The sequence below is a fragment of the Tiliqua scincoides genome, chromosome 1 (genome assembly GCF_035046505.1).
Source record: "Tiliqua scincoides isolate rTilSci1 chromosome 1, rTilSci1.hap2, whole genome shotgun sequence".
In the NCBI taxonomy this organism is placed as follows: Eukaryota; Metazoa; Chordata; class Lepidosauria; order Squamata; family Scincidae; genus Tiliqua; species Tiliqua scincoides.
The window spans coordinates 263,756,821-263,774,098 of NC_089821.1; the positions used below are offsets into that span (position 1 = coordinate 263,756,821).

The following is a 17,278-nucleotide window of genomic DNA, read 5'->3' on the forward strand; positions in this document are numbered from 1 at the left end:
TCACCAACCACATGCAACATCACTACTTGGAATCAAAAGTAGCTGGGCTAAAGCCAGTATCATAAGGTTTTGCTCCTATTCTCACCTGGAATTTTAGCCATTGTCAGGCTAGATTATAAGACCAAGTAGGTTTTGCCAAGGTTAGATTCCAATGGAACAGTAGCAATTGGGCAATATGGTATAGGACATACAGGCAAGAGCGTTCTTTCTTTTACCCAACAGTCTTTCACTTGCACATGTATGCGTGATGTGGCATTTCCCTATCACTTTAAGGTTGAAGCCTTCCGTGAGGCAGAGGCAATGGATGGACCTGTTTCTAGACTGGTACCTGGTCTTTTTCCTCAAGAGACAGTACGAAGGAAGTCTGCAGGTAACAGTGACCCTCTTTTTGCCAAGAACTGATGAAGAGAACTGATGATGGTTCACAAGGGAATGTAGCCCTTTAAGTTTTACCCAAAGTTACAAGGAAGCCACCTCAAAGAGGAAAGTGCCATTTGTTGTACACCACCATACAACTACTTCCTATTGGACCGAAACCTAGTCCTCTCCTGCTTTTTTGACCACGCCAAAGTAGAGTGCAGCAGGGACAAGGTTTTCTGAGTAACATACAGGGTTCATTCCAGGCTCCTTAGTGATGAATGTGGAAAGCCAAAAGGCCAACTCTAATCATAAGCATCATCATCATCTTCAAAAAAGAAAGAATCCCTCTCCAAATTCTCTGATTCATCGTCATAGGAAACATTGTCATCATCAAGATCATCGTCGTACTCCTGCCATTCAGGGACATATTCCTCATCTTCTTCATCATCCTCTTCTTTGCCACCATCATCCGTGTCATCAGGTGAATCAGATGGTTCATCAAAAACCAACCTTGGCAGAAACAAATCATAGCAAATCAAGCAATGTAAACCTTGTACATTATATTTTGCTGCTCACTCGTAGTCAAACAGGTATCTCTAGGATCAGATTTCTAAATGCTAGCAGCATCTTCCTTCACTCAAAAGGACAAACATGCTGTCATACTCCTGCAGTCTGGAGGCGAGCCAACTGTTAACTCTTTTCTTTAAAGCCTAGAAGTCAATCACCACAACAACACTGTCAGATTGTCTAAGAACTCACAGCATTACTAAACTTTAAAAATATAACACTGAGTTTACAATGTCATGGCTCTGGGGAAAATGACTAGGTCTCTAAACATTATTTAGCTAGTCATCCTAGTAGTCCAGCCTGCATTTGGGTTACTTTTATTTCCCAGAACACCTTGTCAGGTTCAAAGACCATCAAATCTGCCTAACTTGTTCTCAAGAAAAACATAGCGGGGGGGGAGGGGGGAGAGAGAGAGAATAGGACTGGACAGCTTCCTCTTCAGTCAGTCTTCAGAATGCTGTGTGTTAAATAGTTCAAGTGTGCCATACATTTAAGCTGGATGCTACTCCTAGGTGCTTGGTAAGTCACTAAGACTATAACAAAACCCCAAATCCTCCTGTGCCTGCTGTCCATGTTGCCCCAGAAGAAAACTCACTCTTTATAAGCAGGAGTCGTATTAGGCACATTGGATAATTTCATATCCTGGTTTTCAGAGCCTTGTCGAGTCTGGAATCCCACACGGAAGTCCTGCAATGAAATAAGAATGTTCAGGAAAGGCTGTCGTCCAGACACAGGAAGCTGCCTTACACTGAATCAGACCATTGGGACATCAAGCTCATCAGTACTGTTGGTACTAACTGGTTTATCTCCAAGGATGAGAGAAGCCTGAATGGTCTTTTGGGTTCAGAAGTTTGCTTTATCCATGATTTTACATAGCTGCAGCAATATAAAGCCACCAAAATAGGTACTGTCTTGCAGTGACATAAAACCTACATTCTATGCTTTCCCCATTCTCAGATATACCAGACAAGAACTGTATTTTAAAAACCTTAAATAAATTTAGCTAATAATGTAGTTCTTTTGCTGCTGAACCTCCAGTGTTGAACTCTGAAATCAGACTAACAGTTCATAAACTAAATTCATTTCAGTTCAGGGTTTCAGACAAGAATTTATCTCGGCCCCACCTAAAGACACCAGGGAACCTGGAACCTTCTACATGCACACCAGATGCTTTTTTGCTGAGCTACAGCCCCTTCCATAGACACCAGAGACTAAATAAATGACGTTGTTGTGATGCCATGATCTGCTATTCTACTAAGAGCACAATCCTAACCAGATCTACTCAGAAGCAAGTCCTATTTTGTTCAATAGGGCTTACTCTCAGGAAAGTGTGGTTAGGATTGCAGCCCAAGTTAACATAGTGCCTTTTGCTACAACACTGACAAAACATATTTCTGGCAAATACAACTGTTACCTGAGTGGCATGTTGCAGAATTGCTAGGAGCCGTTCCTGGATCCTGCGTACCAGCTCCAGACCCGTATTAAAATGTTCTGCTTTGAGGAGCTGAATGGAGGAGGCTAGATCTTGGCACTGCAGCAATGTCTCTTCTGAAACACAAGGCCAAACACAATAACATCTTCCATGATGCAGGCTCAGAGGTAGCAACCAAAAGAGGGAAAAGCGGAAGCAGTTAATCCATCATAGGACTATAGCCAACCAGGCAAATGTTTCCTAACTTGCAATGAATTCCAGATCACAAAGAATTGAGGAGAATCTTGATCAATTTTTTCTAGCTTGGATACCCATGGGTGGAAAGACCCCAAACTGTTGTGCATTTGCTCACTCCTCCTTCCTTGGATTCTATGGAGTAAAACAAGAATTCTGCTAGTCACAACAGGCACAGAGGGCAACGGAAAAGAGGACTGGAGAGGAACAGGGCAGCAGAAGTTCTTAGCACTTTGGGGCATTTAAAGACAGGTTCCATCTCCAAAATTCTGGGAAACCTAGCCAAATGCTGTGCACATGATCTACAGTTAACAAGGGAATATTCAACAAAGCCTGACAGAGAGCCATTGTGGTGTAGTAGTTAGAATGTTGGACTAGGGCTGGAAAGACCCAAAGTTCCAATCTCCAGTCAGGAATGATGCTCTCACATGGTCCTCTTGGCCCAGTCACAGTATCCCTCATTCTAACCTACCTCACTGGATCCACAATCCAAAATTGGATAATGTTTTATTTAGCATTAACCAAAAGTTAGAAAATTTTAAACAACAATCTTTCAAGCTTCACATAACTCTTCATTAGGTAGACAGTAAAGCAAATGGACAGGGGGAGGGAGAAAGGAGTCAAGTTGCAAGAGCCCCAACAGTCTGCACTTTGTAAAATCCAAAAGTGGAGTTTAGGGGCTTCTTTGGTGCTTTGTTTTTGCAGATTTTTGTCATCCTTGGAAAGTATAAAACAGTTTCATTACATATACAAAGCTGCTTAGACAAAGTAAGAAAAAAATTGTAGTTGACAAAACATTGCACTATTTAGGACTGTGGATTCTACATCACAGGCTACTGAGAGAATAAAAGGGAGATATCTCAATGTGTTCCTTGAACAACAAAAAACCTGCACTGGAAGCTCAGAGCAGAGGAAGGAAGAGAGAGACTGTAAACATTTAGAGCCATCCAAGTCACAGTTTGCAATGAAGACTATGGTGCACTTTTTATTCTCTTCTCAGATACTGTACATTTCACAGCATACAATACTCAAGGGGAACAAGCCTGTAAACTCCTGTAGCCACCATCTTACTATTTGCCATCTGATAGCTTCCTGCCTGCCCTTATAAAAGAGACAGGCTTCAAGAGGGGCTGGATTTCATTACAAATGTATCAGGTTTTTTCCAGCCCTCAAGCACTTCCGTTAACTACTTTTCACAAACACATTACTTAGTGCTCATCAGACTATGAAAAACTAGTCATAAGATCACAATCTACTGAAAGTCTGTGCTGGCAGTGTTATGGCAGAACTAATGGTCTAGACCAGGGGTGTCCAAACCCCAGCCCTGGGGCCACATGCAGCCCTCGAGGCCTCACAATGTGGCCCTCAGGGAGCCCCCAGTCTCCAATGAGCCTCTGGCCCTCTGGAAATTTGTTGGAGCCCGAACTGGCCCAACGCAACTGCTATCAGCGTGAAAGCGACTGTTTGACCTCTCGCGTGAACTGTGGAATGAGGGCTCCCTCCACTGCTTGCTGTTTCATGTCTGTGATGCAGCAGCGGCAGCAAAGGAAAGGCCAGCCTTGCTTTGTGCAAGGCCTTTTATAGGTCTTGAGCTATTGCAAGACCTTCATTCATTCATCTTTAAGTTCATCTTTAATATATTCATTTATGTATATTTATGTAAATGTATTCAAATTTGAAATGTAAATTAATTCCTTTTTTTTCCGCAGCCCCCGGCACAGTGTCAGAGAGATGATGTGGCCCTCCTTCCAAAAACTTTGGGCACCCCTGGTCTAGACTAGTGGTTCCCAAATCAACAACTGCAGGAAGGTACGGCACCAGTTGAGCCACACCATGGCCCTCCTTAGTAAGGAAGATGGCAAGAGAGGACAAGGAAGATAGGTGAGAGGTAAAAGAAGCAGGTATAAAAGGGAAACAGGGGAACTAGGAAGGGGAGGAAGGAGAGGACTGAGGGTGGAAAGAGATGGGAGAAGGAACATACACCGCAGGAGAGATGGAGAGAGACTGCAGGTTCAGTGGAGGCGAAGAAAGGGCAAGATGGTGGAGGAAAGGAAGGAACTCAGAGAATTGATCGGGGCCTGGAAGAGAGGGAACAAGAGACACAAGAAAAGGAACCTAGGCAGCGGAAGAGGTGCAGAGGAGAACCTGGGAGAGCAGACTGCTGGGGGCCAATGGAGAAGGAGAAAGCGAAAGAAGGATGAAGGTGCTGCCAAGGGATGAAGATGGGAAACAGAAGGGCCATTGAAAGGGACAGGATACCTTGGCCAAGGGTGAGGCCCTTCCAGGGGGAGGGAGCAGACCACACAGATTGCAAGTGGAGATCATAAAGAGGTCAGGGACAGCCATCTGGGCAGAAGAAGATTCATTTGAAGAACAGCCTGTAGTGACAACAGACACCCAAAGACTGTTCAATTCAGGACGCACTCCTAACCAACTTTCCAGCACCTATGTAAGGGTAATGCAGCTTCAAGGTAAGGGAACAAGCATTCCCTTGAGAAGGACTCTGTGACTGCCCCCCAACTGCATGATGCAACACATGTCCCACTGGCACAGCTATGTGAGAGCTGGAAAATTGGTTAGGATTTGGGCCTTAATTGGAAAAATGTCAAAGAACGCATTCTGGTATAAGCCGAAGTTTTTGAAATATAGATTCACCGAACTGAGTGAACAATCTGGAAATGTCCAAACCCAGTGTGTTAATTTTTTCCAAATTATTATGTAATACCATCAACATGTACAAACTCCATGGATCTCTAGACTGAGAGAAAAACTATTTAGGGTCATGGTCAACAGAGTTTGGGAAACACTGGTCTAGACTGTGTGCTACAGCAAGAGAATCATGGCGCTTTCATCAGTAAAACAACACCACTATGCACATAAACTTTTAGAACAGTAGTTTTCAACCACTGTGCCATGGCACACAAGTGTGCTGTGAATGAGACTCAGGTATGCTGCGGAGCCAGAGGAGACAGGCAGCAGCTGTGCAGTAGAGTGGCTGCTTTAAGCCTCGCACAGCCACGTGCTTCTGCGGGAAGCTGCTCCTTTGACGATCCTGTGCGGGGCAGAAGGCTAACCCCCTTGAAGGGCTTCAGACGGGGAAGGCAGAAGGGTCATAACACCCAAGTTCCTCCTCCCTTCCTCTGCTCTCTGTGACTGGCCACGACCCTGCTTTTACAAGAGCAACATCCCTGGGCTTGTTAGGGAGCCCTCTCCTTTCGATTCCCCAGCCAGCTGCTAAAGGAGGCCGTCCCTAGCCTGTACCCCCCATCCCGCCTTCCCAGTCCTCAGCTCTCTCTGTCTGCAGCTCACCGTGCATTGCCCGCCTCTGGCAGCTGCTGCCAATGGAAACCTGTCAGCCCTGCAGCATCCACTCCTGAGCCCTTCCCTTGCAGGTTCAACAGTGTGAGGAATGGGACAGCTGCAGGCGGAGCTAGGAACTCTGGCTGCTACTGGGGGCATCTGTGGCTGCTACAACAGAAAGGCCAGGGCTCACTTCACAGCTGGTGCCCATATCCAGCCCCTGGGGGGGGAGGCGCCACTGCGCTGCAACACACTGACTGGGCAGCTGGATAAGCTCCGAGGAACTCTGGGTGGGACCTGCTCTGTGGGTGAGAGTGAGCATGCCAGCCAGTTAAGAAGCAAGCAAGCAGCAAGAGTCCTCCAGGGGCCACCTACTGAAGGACTGGTTGGTTGGAAAAGGGTCCTTGAGAGTCCCATCTACTTGCCAACTTTTGTCTCCACCAGAAGTGACCCTCCCTGTATTGTCTCCACTGACAGGGCACTTTTGGTCTTGTATACATGAGCAGGCAATTGGCACATCTCTCTTTCCCCCCTCCCCCACACAAAACTCATCCTCTCCCCCCATCCTAAAATCTTACATATGCAGTTAACACCTCTTTTCCTAGCTTGTCCCCACTCTCCAAAGGTCTTACAATCTTCGCCTTCCATTCTCTCTCTCTTGCCCCCACCTCCAGTTGGATCTCAAGTCTTGTTTTGATCATGCCACCTCGCTGCCTCTCACTCCACACTTCTTCAGCACGCCATGTGCACTGACCTTCTTTGTCAAGATGTTCTGACACTTCTGATAAAAATTTGACCACCTTACTTCCAAACATGTTTCCTCCTTTCCAGAAACCACATACAATTCCCTCTTCCCTTTCTACGGGATGTTTGGTCCAATGTAATTTTATGAGAAATATCTATTCAAGTTTGGAGAAGTTTGATTTCATCATATGATGAATTTATTTAATTGTCATTTAATGATTTAATTAATTAATTGTACTTATTAATGCTAATGTAGTAATGTAATGTAATTTAAAAAACTGGTGATGTGTCTTAACAATTTTAGTGTCAGTGTGCCATGAGATGAAAAAGGTTGAAAATCTATGTTTTAGAATCACATATGATGCGTTGTCAGACCAGCTCAAATCAGCCCAGATTCCTGATCCGTTCCAAACAGTGGTAGACACTTGACTTTCTTGATCATTAGTGCTCACTATCCTCCATATTTGAACATGTCTTTCAAGGTAGTGGATGCCATCAGCATGGTAGCACAGGTTCACTTACTGTTACTCACCCAGAAGAATTTGTAGGGCATTGGTATGCAGCTCCAGGTTCTCCGATTGCTGTTCCATGACATCCATCTTCTCAGTGTCTTGGTTATAGTAGCTGTACACACAGGAGTAAGCCAGCACCTGACAGTGTACATATAACACACCACATTTTATGCACAAAAAATAAGGAGTTTTTTCTCTCATTTCCTTTCCTTTCCCAAAATACAGTCATTCCATTTATCTGAATGCTGTGCATTTTTTTAAAAAATTGGGTCTGAACTGGCCAGTGGTAGAGAATGGAATTGCAGCAGAAGAGGAGAAAGCCTGAGCAGAAAGTTACACCCACACTCCACCGTCCAATATCACTTACTTTTCGTCCTTGTTCCAGCATTTTGCAGGCATCAACAACAAACGTTAAGGTCCGAATTTGTGGCACATCGCTGATAGTGGAAACCCTATTTCGCAGGTTCATGGCAAATTCCTACAACAGAATACTTCCAGCTCACTCACAAGCAGAGTTTCCCCCCTTCCTCCCCCCCCAAAGTGTCCTCTCTTCATCCTTCTGACTAGCTGTTCTATTTGCTTAGCTGACTGCTTAACTGTTCTTGACACACAAACTCAAAACATCTCAGGCCATTACTGACATGGTGCAGATCTGGGACTTATTTCCTGAACTACAGACAAATTCGGTCATGTGCAAACATGGTCCCCAACTTGCATAAGTGGAGGGGAGATGCAATTTCCCCTTCTGCAACTCAAAGTCCTGAAAATGTGTTTCTGGATGAGGTGCTGACCTTAGGAGGTACTGAACTACAGAATGGATTATAGCTGTTATGGTTCAACATGGTGTGGGAGAAAGGGTGGAAAGACACAGATGCAAAGGGGTGCACAATCCTCACCCTTGCTTGATGATGGAAAGTACACCTTTCATTATAGTCCTGGAAACGTTTCTCTTGTCGAGCCGCTCTGCTCGCCTAAGGAATGGAAATGGGAAGCTGTTAAACTAAGAGCAATACCATCACACCATGTTCACCCTTGCGCTCTAGAAATACTGACCATAGCAGAACAGTTGTAATAATCCTTGTGGGTTGGCTTCCAAGGCTTCAGGCAACGCCAGCAAAATCCATGGTTACATTTGGCACAAGTCATACTGTGCAACACAGAAAAACGGCCAGTTAGTTGAAATGTGTGGCTAGGAACCTGAGTTGAAAATTCACAGACTGGAACAGGAAATTAGCGATGGCAAAGAGTAGTTTTTAAAACAACAAGCTCGGGCCACAAGCCTACTTTTAGGATTTCAAACACATGCAATCTGACATCCATAATAATTTTGTAATCTACTACCATCTATCAGGTCTGTCTGAGTGGGCACAATATGCTTGCCTTTTTATTGGTCCAGACCAGCAATTTTCAACCACTGTGTCGTAGCACACTGATGCGTTGCAAATGATCCACAGGTGTGCTGCAGGAGATTGGGGAAGGATCATTTATTAGTAGGGCTATTGAGAGATGTGAGCCCCCTTTCTGCAACATGGTGTGCCTTGCCAAGTATAAAAAACTGATGATGTGCCTTGCCAGTTTTAGTGCCTTGTCAGTGTGTCCTGAGATGAGAAAGGTTGAAAATCACTGGTTCAGACATACTTGAACAACCAAGTTCCTGAGCCTCTGAACTTCCCTTATTCTGAGTTTGTACTGCATCAACAGTTTTTACACAGCATACTGGATTTGGTCTTCATAGGGCAACAACCTGCTGGGATTGGCCCAGTTCACTTTTATATTCCTGCCCAACATTAGTTTGTTTTGTCCCACTGCCTCAGTCAATTATTTTCCAACAAATATTTATGACAGTTTTTAAGATTGATAATAAGGATGTATGATTTTTTGAGGATGTTATTTAGATATTGTGCTAAAACTTTCAGGTTGAAAATGCTATTTGAATTGAAGAACACTGCTTTGTATATTGTAGTGTTTTCTCTTTCAATTGCAGCTTATTTTGGAACCTGAGGTTTTTAGTATTTTAAGTATACAATTTTACTAATATTTATAAATAATAAAAAAATTAGTTTCTGTATATGATTTTGGAAACACCATAAAAGAGTGACTTACAAATGAATAAAAAGGTACTCACTGAAGACAGCCCTCATTTTTCTCTATTTGAGCTTGGCAGCTTGGGCAACGCTTGGAGATTAGTTTGGCCAGGTGTTTGCTTTGGGCTTCTACAGTCATTCCTTCATAGAACCCACCATCATCCATCCACTGAGACATGTGACTACAACTAGCAGGGTAGTGAGCCTGTAAGGAATAGAGAGACTGATCTGTACGAAGAAAAAAACCATGAGCCTAATAGTCTTGCAATGAGACAGTAGTGCTTCCTCCAAGCCTCTCTCAGCCTTACTTCTGGAAAATTGCAGTTGAAACAGGAGATCCAAGAGCATTTTGAACAGGCTTCTCCACAGCCAAGGCCTTCCTTGCAGAGGATTTGATCACAGCCCTGAGGGTTAGTGCACCAGGTCAAGTTTGAACAGCACTCAACATAACCTCTCAGGAGTGCTTTCTCATACTGCACAGAGAAAGAGAAGAGAGGTTGTTTTGAAGATCTTATGCAAGATAATCATTTATCTACAAGACAAGTATCTGGATATTATTCTCACATCATAATTGGAACAACTTATAAATCTACAACTAAAATATCTACAAAAAATTCTTTAGAAATTCTCATTGCACCAAAGTGTCATGGATAGGGAGAACCATCATCTTACATTTATCTAAAATATTTACATTCCACCCTTTCAGTTCCCAGTGGAGACTATCAGAGCAACTGACAATCTTCTTAAAACAATCTATGTAAAACCAAACACCACAATAAATAATCAGAAGACAATGCAACAACTAAATGATACCTACATAATCAAAAATAGTGTAGCACAAAAGAGAAAATAGAGGCATAACAAACAGAAAGCTAAAACAGAACCAATACATTTTCCCCGTCACTTAAAAATACCCAGGGATGGAGCCAACAAGGCTATGTGGGGAAACAAGGAGTTCCACAACCTGAATGAAACCAAGGAAGACCCATTTCACATTTCTGCCAACCTAACCTCTCCAAGTGACAGGACACAGAGCAGGGCTGTCAATAATTAACATGCAAGTTAATGTGGATGGAAGCAGACCTTCAAGTATCTATGTCTCGAGACATATAGTGTAATGTCATCAGTCCAACAGGCCCAGAAAGGGCCCAGGCTGCTGCATTTGGAACTGGTTCCAAAGACAGATCACAACAGAAGCACATTACAGGTATCCAGACATGCTGCAACTAGGATCTGAATTACTGTGGCCAGATCTGCTTTCTTTAGAACACAGCACAGCACAGCTTGTGGACCAGCCAAAGCTGAGCAAATGAGCTGGCCACAGTTACCAACTGGTTCTCCAATACCCAGATTAGGTCCAACAGCACTCCCAAGATGTGAGCATGATCCTTCAAGAGGAGCCCAACCCTGTTCAGAATAGGCTGTAACTACAAATCTGAATCAGTTCTGACCTACAGCATCTTGGCTTCTGGATTAAGATTGAGTTTATTAACACATGACAGGCATTTCCCCTTGTTCATGTGAAAGCACATGTGACCCTTGTCCTCCATATATTTCCAAGAATGGCAACAGATGGATGAAAAATGGCAACAGATGGATGAAACAATCAAGGCATTATTCAGTATAAACACAGGAAAACGTATATGTACTAAAATACAAGACTGTTTTCCTATATGTCTTCTATGTCTAACTATAAAACATTATAACTTAGAACAGGGGTCTCCAAACTTTTTGACCAGAGGGCCGCATCAAATATCTGGTGCAATGTTGAGGGTCGGAAAAAAAATTTGAATATAAAATTTAAATAAATAGAGTGAATAAATGATGAGTGAGTAAATGAATGAATGGGCTCATTCATTCAACCTCTCTGGCTCTCAGAACACCCTCCAGACACAACCAGAGCACAGCTACAGTTGTGTTCAGTTGAGTGGGCCAGAGGCTCTTAGCTGACAAGAGGCTGGCTGTGGGCCGGATAGAGGCTTGATGTGGGCCGCTTCTGGCCCCCGGGCCAGGGTTTGGAGACCCCTGACTTAGAAGAACTCAAAAAACTTAACAGTTACCAAAACTGAGATGTTATATGAAAAATAAGGCATATTATCTGGAATCTACATCATATCTTAGGTAAGTTACCAAATGGGAATCTAATTAACCATTACAGGGACTCACATCATGAAATATTATTTTACACCTGCTTTTTCACCAAGTGAGTTTCAAAGGAAACAACTGCATATTTATATAAGTGCTAACCCAAGAAAATAAAAGATGATTTTATAGGGTAAGAAATCTGAAGTGCTGGGAGGTCAGACATTGATAAAACCAAATATATGCAAATCTGGTGACTGCCTAAAATTAAAACTAAGGCATCTTACCTAGATGTCTTTTGTTGGAGTTGGTGCAACTCCATCTGCTGTCCAGAGAGGGCAGGATGCTGTCCAGAAGGGGTCAAGCTATGGCCCAGTGACTCTGTTCTTTCTACTTGTTCTCTCTACTTGTTCTCTTGTTCTCTACTTGTTGATCCTTGTGGGGTGTGGCCCTAACCCTTTATCCTTCCCTTCTCCTCTGAGCACTTCCTCTTGTCCTCTCACCACTGACCTGTTAAGATGGTGCACACCAGGGCTCTGATGCCCAGGCCATCTTGAGCACAAGGCATGCAGGGCGAGGCCGCTCTAGGGTCTTGCTATCTCTAGTGTTAGCTGAACCTCTGATCCTAATCAGATGCTGTAAATATACACTCAATGGAATTGTAAGTAAATAACTTCTTTTTGCAACTTTAACAAGCCATTGTCTCTTTGTCTTTTTTATCGATTAGCAGTCAGACGGGCAAGGGAGGTTCCCTTGGGTGATACCCAAAAGGGGGGTCCGCTGCTTAAGCTACTCTGCTTCCCCCCAAAGAGGAAACTATTTTTAATTTCCTCCAACACCTTTAAGAGGGGACTGGAAAATTTCTGGAGAAAAAGTTCATCACGGGTATGTGCAAGCTCCTGGTTTTAGAGGTAGGCTACCTCAGACTGCAGGATGCAGGGGAGGGCACCAGGATGCAGGGTGTGTCTTGTTGTCTTGTGTGCTCCCTAAAGCATTTGGTAGGCCACTGTGAGATACAGGAAGCTGAACTAGATGGGCCTTTGGCCTGTTTCAGCAGTGTTCCTCTTATGTAAAGTTTACTGGGAAGATAAAATTATACCTATGAACAGTTTAAGTGGTTAACTCCTGAAGTTGCACTGCTTCGTAACATTAAAGATAATGTCAGAAAATTAAACGAACACAAAATTGGTCAGGAATCTACTTTTAACAAAAATTGTAAATTGCTACTAACAGACCAAATTTCCACAACAGCAGAGAGGTTTAATAAAATGAGGCATACTGCCAAATCAGCAAAATTAACTTGTGCATAAATTGGGCAGAATCCCTAAGAAAGATAATTCTTATGCAACCTGGGGTTTGTTTCTGCCAGGCCTTTGAAAATTAGAATTTATTCTGCTGTGTAGTTGGTTTTGTAATTGTTGCATCCTAAGCTGTGCCTGCAGGAGGATGTTCCCAGCAGGCAAACCTCTTAGTGATGCTGATGTAAACTTTGCTGCACTTACAGGGCACCACAAAGAGGTCAGCACTACTAAGAGGTTGGTTAATATTAAAGAAACACCAAAAATATTGTAGACTGGGACAGACTGATTAGTCAGCAGTAGCTGAGAATACTTGGAGTTCAAGACATTGGATCAGCTTTGCCCAGACACAAGCCTTGGTGAGGGAACAACAATACTGAGCAAGGATCTATAGAGACCATTAAAATACATAAGCATCGTAACAACATGAACAAAAGGGAACATGAACAGAAAAAGAGGAAATGCTTAGCTATGCCTGGACTCCTGGACTCAACAAAACTAAGATCTTAAGATTCAGTAAGGAACAGATTGAAGGAACAGCTGCCTTTTAAGAAAGTTGGGAGGGACACCCAAGCGATGAGATCTGGTGATAAGGTAATTGGGGCTGGAAGTAGCCTAGCAGTTAGTTGACTGAAGAGGCCTGACTATATAAATCCTGATTTTTTTTGTGTCCTTACATTTAAATGGGAATAAGCTCTGCTGGAGGTGGGTGCATTTACCTATGCTTAGAACTCCTTGAACTTTTGGTTAAGGTACTTGCTGTAGTTTTTTTATTTATGAGGCATTAGAGTGGGATACTTTGTTCTGAGTTTTTTCGGGTGTCAGGATAATTTTTTTCATTCCCTTGAGAAAGCCCACATAGTTGGGGCAAAATGTCGGGAAACTTTTTAGAGTTCTTGAATGTGGCCTGAGAGCCCACAAATGAATTTCTCTCTTAGTGACAATTCTGGCCACTGAAGTCTTAGTTTATACATTTAAAAATTTTGTTTCTAGCTCTCAAGGGCTTGAAAATCTGGGCAGCTGTGCAATGTCTGGTGATGTTTCAGAACTGCAAAGGCCGCCTTGGGTTCCCTTGGGAAGAAAGGTGGGGTAAAAATACTGTTAATAAATAACTGCAAGCTCATCAGGGTTTCCAGAGCAAGAAGCTTCAGTGATTAGGCACAGAGTTATAGATTGTGCCAATCTGCACAATTTATAAACATCTGCAAATTTTGCTGTTCTTGGCACAAAAAGAAATTTGTTTTTTGTAGAATTTTAGCTTTTGTTTGTGGTTGCAGGAGCTATACAGAAAGTGACCAAGAGGTCATTTATGCCAGTTCCCCACCAAAGCAGGATCAGACATCCACTAGGTCAGCCTGTGGAGACCAGAAGATACAACAAGCGGAGAGCAGACTCCTACAGAACCATTGCTTCCAAGTGCCTCAAACAAGTATATATGGATACAATCTGTGAAATAGGACTTCCCTGCTGCCCATGTAAAAAAAAAACCTACATGCTTTGTAATGGTAGATTTACAGCATGATTGGACCAGATAGACTTAGGGCACAGAATACATAGGCTTATGTATGGAATGCATACTTATGGCAGGTCCCAAACTATAGGAGAAAATAGGTGCTGCCTTATAAAGACAAGGCTCTTATAAAGATATGTTCTTAAGGCATCAGGAATTCATCTAGGTGGCTACTGATGGAATCTGTACATTAGAACTGTTGTTCCTACCTTGGCAATGACTTCCTTGGATGAAATGATGGAGCGGATGAAATCAGTAGTAGGCTGTGCAGGACAGTCAGAGATGGGACATGTGCAGTTCAGAATCAGGTTCTGTTCAACTCGTGTTGACAAGTATTCATTCCAGCAGGACTGGTTGAAAAGCACACCAATTAGGGAGAAGAGCAAGAGGAAATGATTAGATTTGGAAAAGTGCAGAGTATTAGCACCATAGGCAGCCTCTCTCCTGGATGCCTACAAGGAGAGAAACATCTGCCAAAACCTATAAGCTTGATGTGGGTAAGGAGAGACCCCAAATCCAAGTTAAAAACTGTATCCTGTTGCAGAACTGAATGGCAATACAATCATTTAAACTGTAACCAAGATTGAGGGAATACAGGTTATATGAATACAAGCATATGTGGAATGAAGCAGTGAACTACACCTTCATCTCAGAGAAGTTGGAGGTGTACCATGAGAACTGCTGAAAGGATACGAGATAAATAAGAGGAAGGAAGAATCTTCCCTCCTTGTGCAGGTACTTGCCTTCAGTATTTTAAATGGATCCTCCTCACCTTGCAGCAGTAGTGCATGCAGCAGAGGCTGGGTGGATTGTCTGCTGCACTCAGCTGATTCACACACACTGGACAATGGGTGATGGGTCCTGGTGATGGCTGGGGGTTTCGCACTTGCAGCCCTGAAGAAAACAGTAGAAGCTCTGGATCTTCTGTGTAGCGTTGAATCAGCACGTCCACATTCCATTTACAGTGTATAAGGAGGTGCTGAGCTATATCTGCAGATACACTTAAAGTATCTGAGACCCTCTGCACTGTCTGGTTCATCAGCACTTCAACTTCTTCTTGGTTCATTGTGCGCCCCATGGGCAACAACACGGTCTCCATCAGCACCTCTTCCGTGCCAAGGCCAAAGGTGTCCAACCTATTGGAGAAAGACAGATTCCTTTCCCTCAGCTGACGTTCTTGAAGTGGTCTTCAGCACAGAGACCACAAAGAACAAAGCTTACCAACAGCAGATATACATGATACCACTCCTGTAATTAAATGATTACCTGAAAGGAGACAATTTGTTGCCTATATCTGCACCAGAAGGGGTTTTTTTCTTCTGGCAGTCAGTATTCTGAAAGATGAGCTGGGCTTGACCACGGTGAGGTGTGGTGGGCTCAGTGGAGATGTATTCTAGGAGCTGAGGATTGTCCTCCTGGCGACGGATATAGCCCTGGCTCAGTAGATGGAGGATGCAAGACAGGACATCAGTGCTGCTGCAACAGAAGCTCAGGAATTTCAGAGCTGAGCCAGACTCCCATTTCTGGCAGGCATCAATGACCTGGGAGAGGCAGAAAGAAAGTGACATAACCTCTTTCTTGGCTACCAGCTGGACCAAGTTACAAAGTTAGAACCCCTGTACTCCATACTTTGAACACCAGGTTGTCAATGTGTATCTCTTTCTCCTCCTTCAGGATCTGGATGAGGAGACAGAAAATGATATTTCTCTTTCTCTCCAAGGCATTGCCCTCATTCTCCTCCACATTCAAGTATGTCTGTCTGGGCAATAGCCACAAGCGCTGGCCAGACAGCCGGGACAGCACCCCCTCGTTCAGCCTCAAGGCACCTAGAACAAAAAGTCATGGGATATCATCCAACATGCACCTCTCAGGTTCAAGCACAGATTGCATTCAGTGAGGCCTGACTGGGAAAGGTCTCTTGAATCACACTCTACAGCAGGGCTTGGCAAACATAAATGTTCCATGGAAGCAGCTGAAGCTCAGGAGCCCAAATGCCTCCCAAGACCACCTTCATGCCCACTTCCCACAATGTGGGCCAAGACCCCCTCTCTCCTCCTTGCAAAGCCTCTTGTACTTACTCTGACTCTGGATCAGGATCCCATTCTCCTTTGTTAGGGGTTTCAGTGCATGACTCAAGAGGACAGGAGAGAGATCAGTGGATTGTAACAGGGTCTCCACAAATACCTCCTAGAATTGAGAGAAAAAACCCATTTGAATTACTAAATTCAGGCAAAAAGGGCCTGTTAGCTGCTGACTGGCAAACAACAGAGTTCAGTGGCCACCTACAGCCCAAGTCTCTGGAGCAGTGGTTCTCAAACTGGTGAGTTGTGACCGATCAGTTCATGTAACGCTTCCCCTGTCCCTTTAAGGGACTTCTGTTTTGCAGGAGGTGCTTTGTGCCCGCTTTTAGTGAACATTCCAAGTGTTGGGGAGCTATGCAGAGGGCTCCCCACACTTCCTGCAGCCTCCAGCAGCCCTGCATCATTCAAAGTAAGTGCAAAGCACCCCCCTTACTTCCCTTAGCGACATGATCCTGGGGATCGCGTCACTGCCCTAGCCTCTCCCCTACAAGAACTTACTGAGGGAGTAAAGCTCCCTCAAAGTTTGAGAAACGCTGCTCTGGAGAATCAAGAACGCTGACTAGAAACAGAATAGAGAATAGAAGCCACTCCGTACTTCCCATCAGCACCTTAGTGGCAGGAAGAAACAATTCTATGTCAAAGCGAAAATTAAACATCTGCACAAGACAGTTACTGCCTATGGGTTCAAAGCAGACCCATTCCAGACAGATTCCATCCTGTAGTAAAACTTCCAGTTGCACTGCACAATATTTAGAGGACGCCCATTCTAAGGAGATGTATTTTGTCCCACAACACACAGAAAGCCACAGTTGAAAGCTTCACATTTATTTCTATCCATGAAAACTAGTGGACAAGATGAGCCCCAGCCTCTTCCCCAACTTTGAATTAGGCAAAAGAGGCAGGGGTCATCATGCCAGTTGTGTGGCAATCCCTGCCTCTTTCTCAGCTCCTATGTTTGGAGGAGGGCTGAAGGCTGCTGGGCAGCTGCACTGCAGAAATGCCTGGAGCCCCTTGACTGCTCAGGGTCAAATAAGGAAGTCCCACACCTTTCTTTCTTGTTCTGAGTAGAAATGG

General features: G+C 43.9%; 1 protein-coding gene across 1 annotated transcript in view; it reads right to left on the bottom strand.

Annotated features, from left to right (window-relative positions):
* Positions 1-662: 662 nt before the first annotated feature.
* Positions 663-17,278, bottom strand: part of LOC136648637 (cullin-9-like) — a 74,819-nt gene continuing 58,203 nt past the window's right edge. Inside the window, exons 28-41 of the mRNA XM_066624763.1 lie at positions 16,202-16,310; positions 15,753-15,949; positions 15,390-15,664; positions 14,896-15,259; positions 14,333-14,473; positions 9,542-9,706; positions 9,275-9,438; positions 8,203-8,296; positions 8,046-8,120; positions 7,517-7,627; positions 7,170-7,287; positions 2,342-2,475; positions 1,523-1,614; positions 663-870 (exon numbers count right to left, since the gene is read on the bottom strand). Coding sequence (XP_066480860.1) covers positions 663-870; positions 1,523-1,614; positions 2,342-2,475; positions 7,170-7,287; positions 7,517-7,627; positions 8,046-8,120; positions 8,203-8,296; positions 9,275-9,438; positions 9,542-9,706; positions 14,333-14,473; positions 14,896-15,259; positions 15,390-15,664; positions 15,753-15,949; positions 16,202-16,310 — 2,247 coding nt within the window. The remainder of the gene's footprint in view (positions 871-1,522; positions 1,615-2,341; positions 2,476-7,169; positions 7,288-7,516; positions 7,628-8,045; positions 8,121-8,202; positions 8,297-9,274; positions 9,439-9,541; positions 9,707-14,332; positions 14,474-14,895; positions 15,260-15,389; positions 15,665-15,752; positions 15,950-16,201; positions 16,311-17,278) is intronic.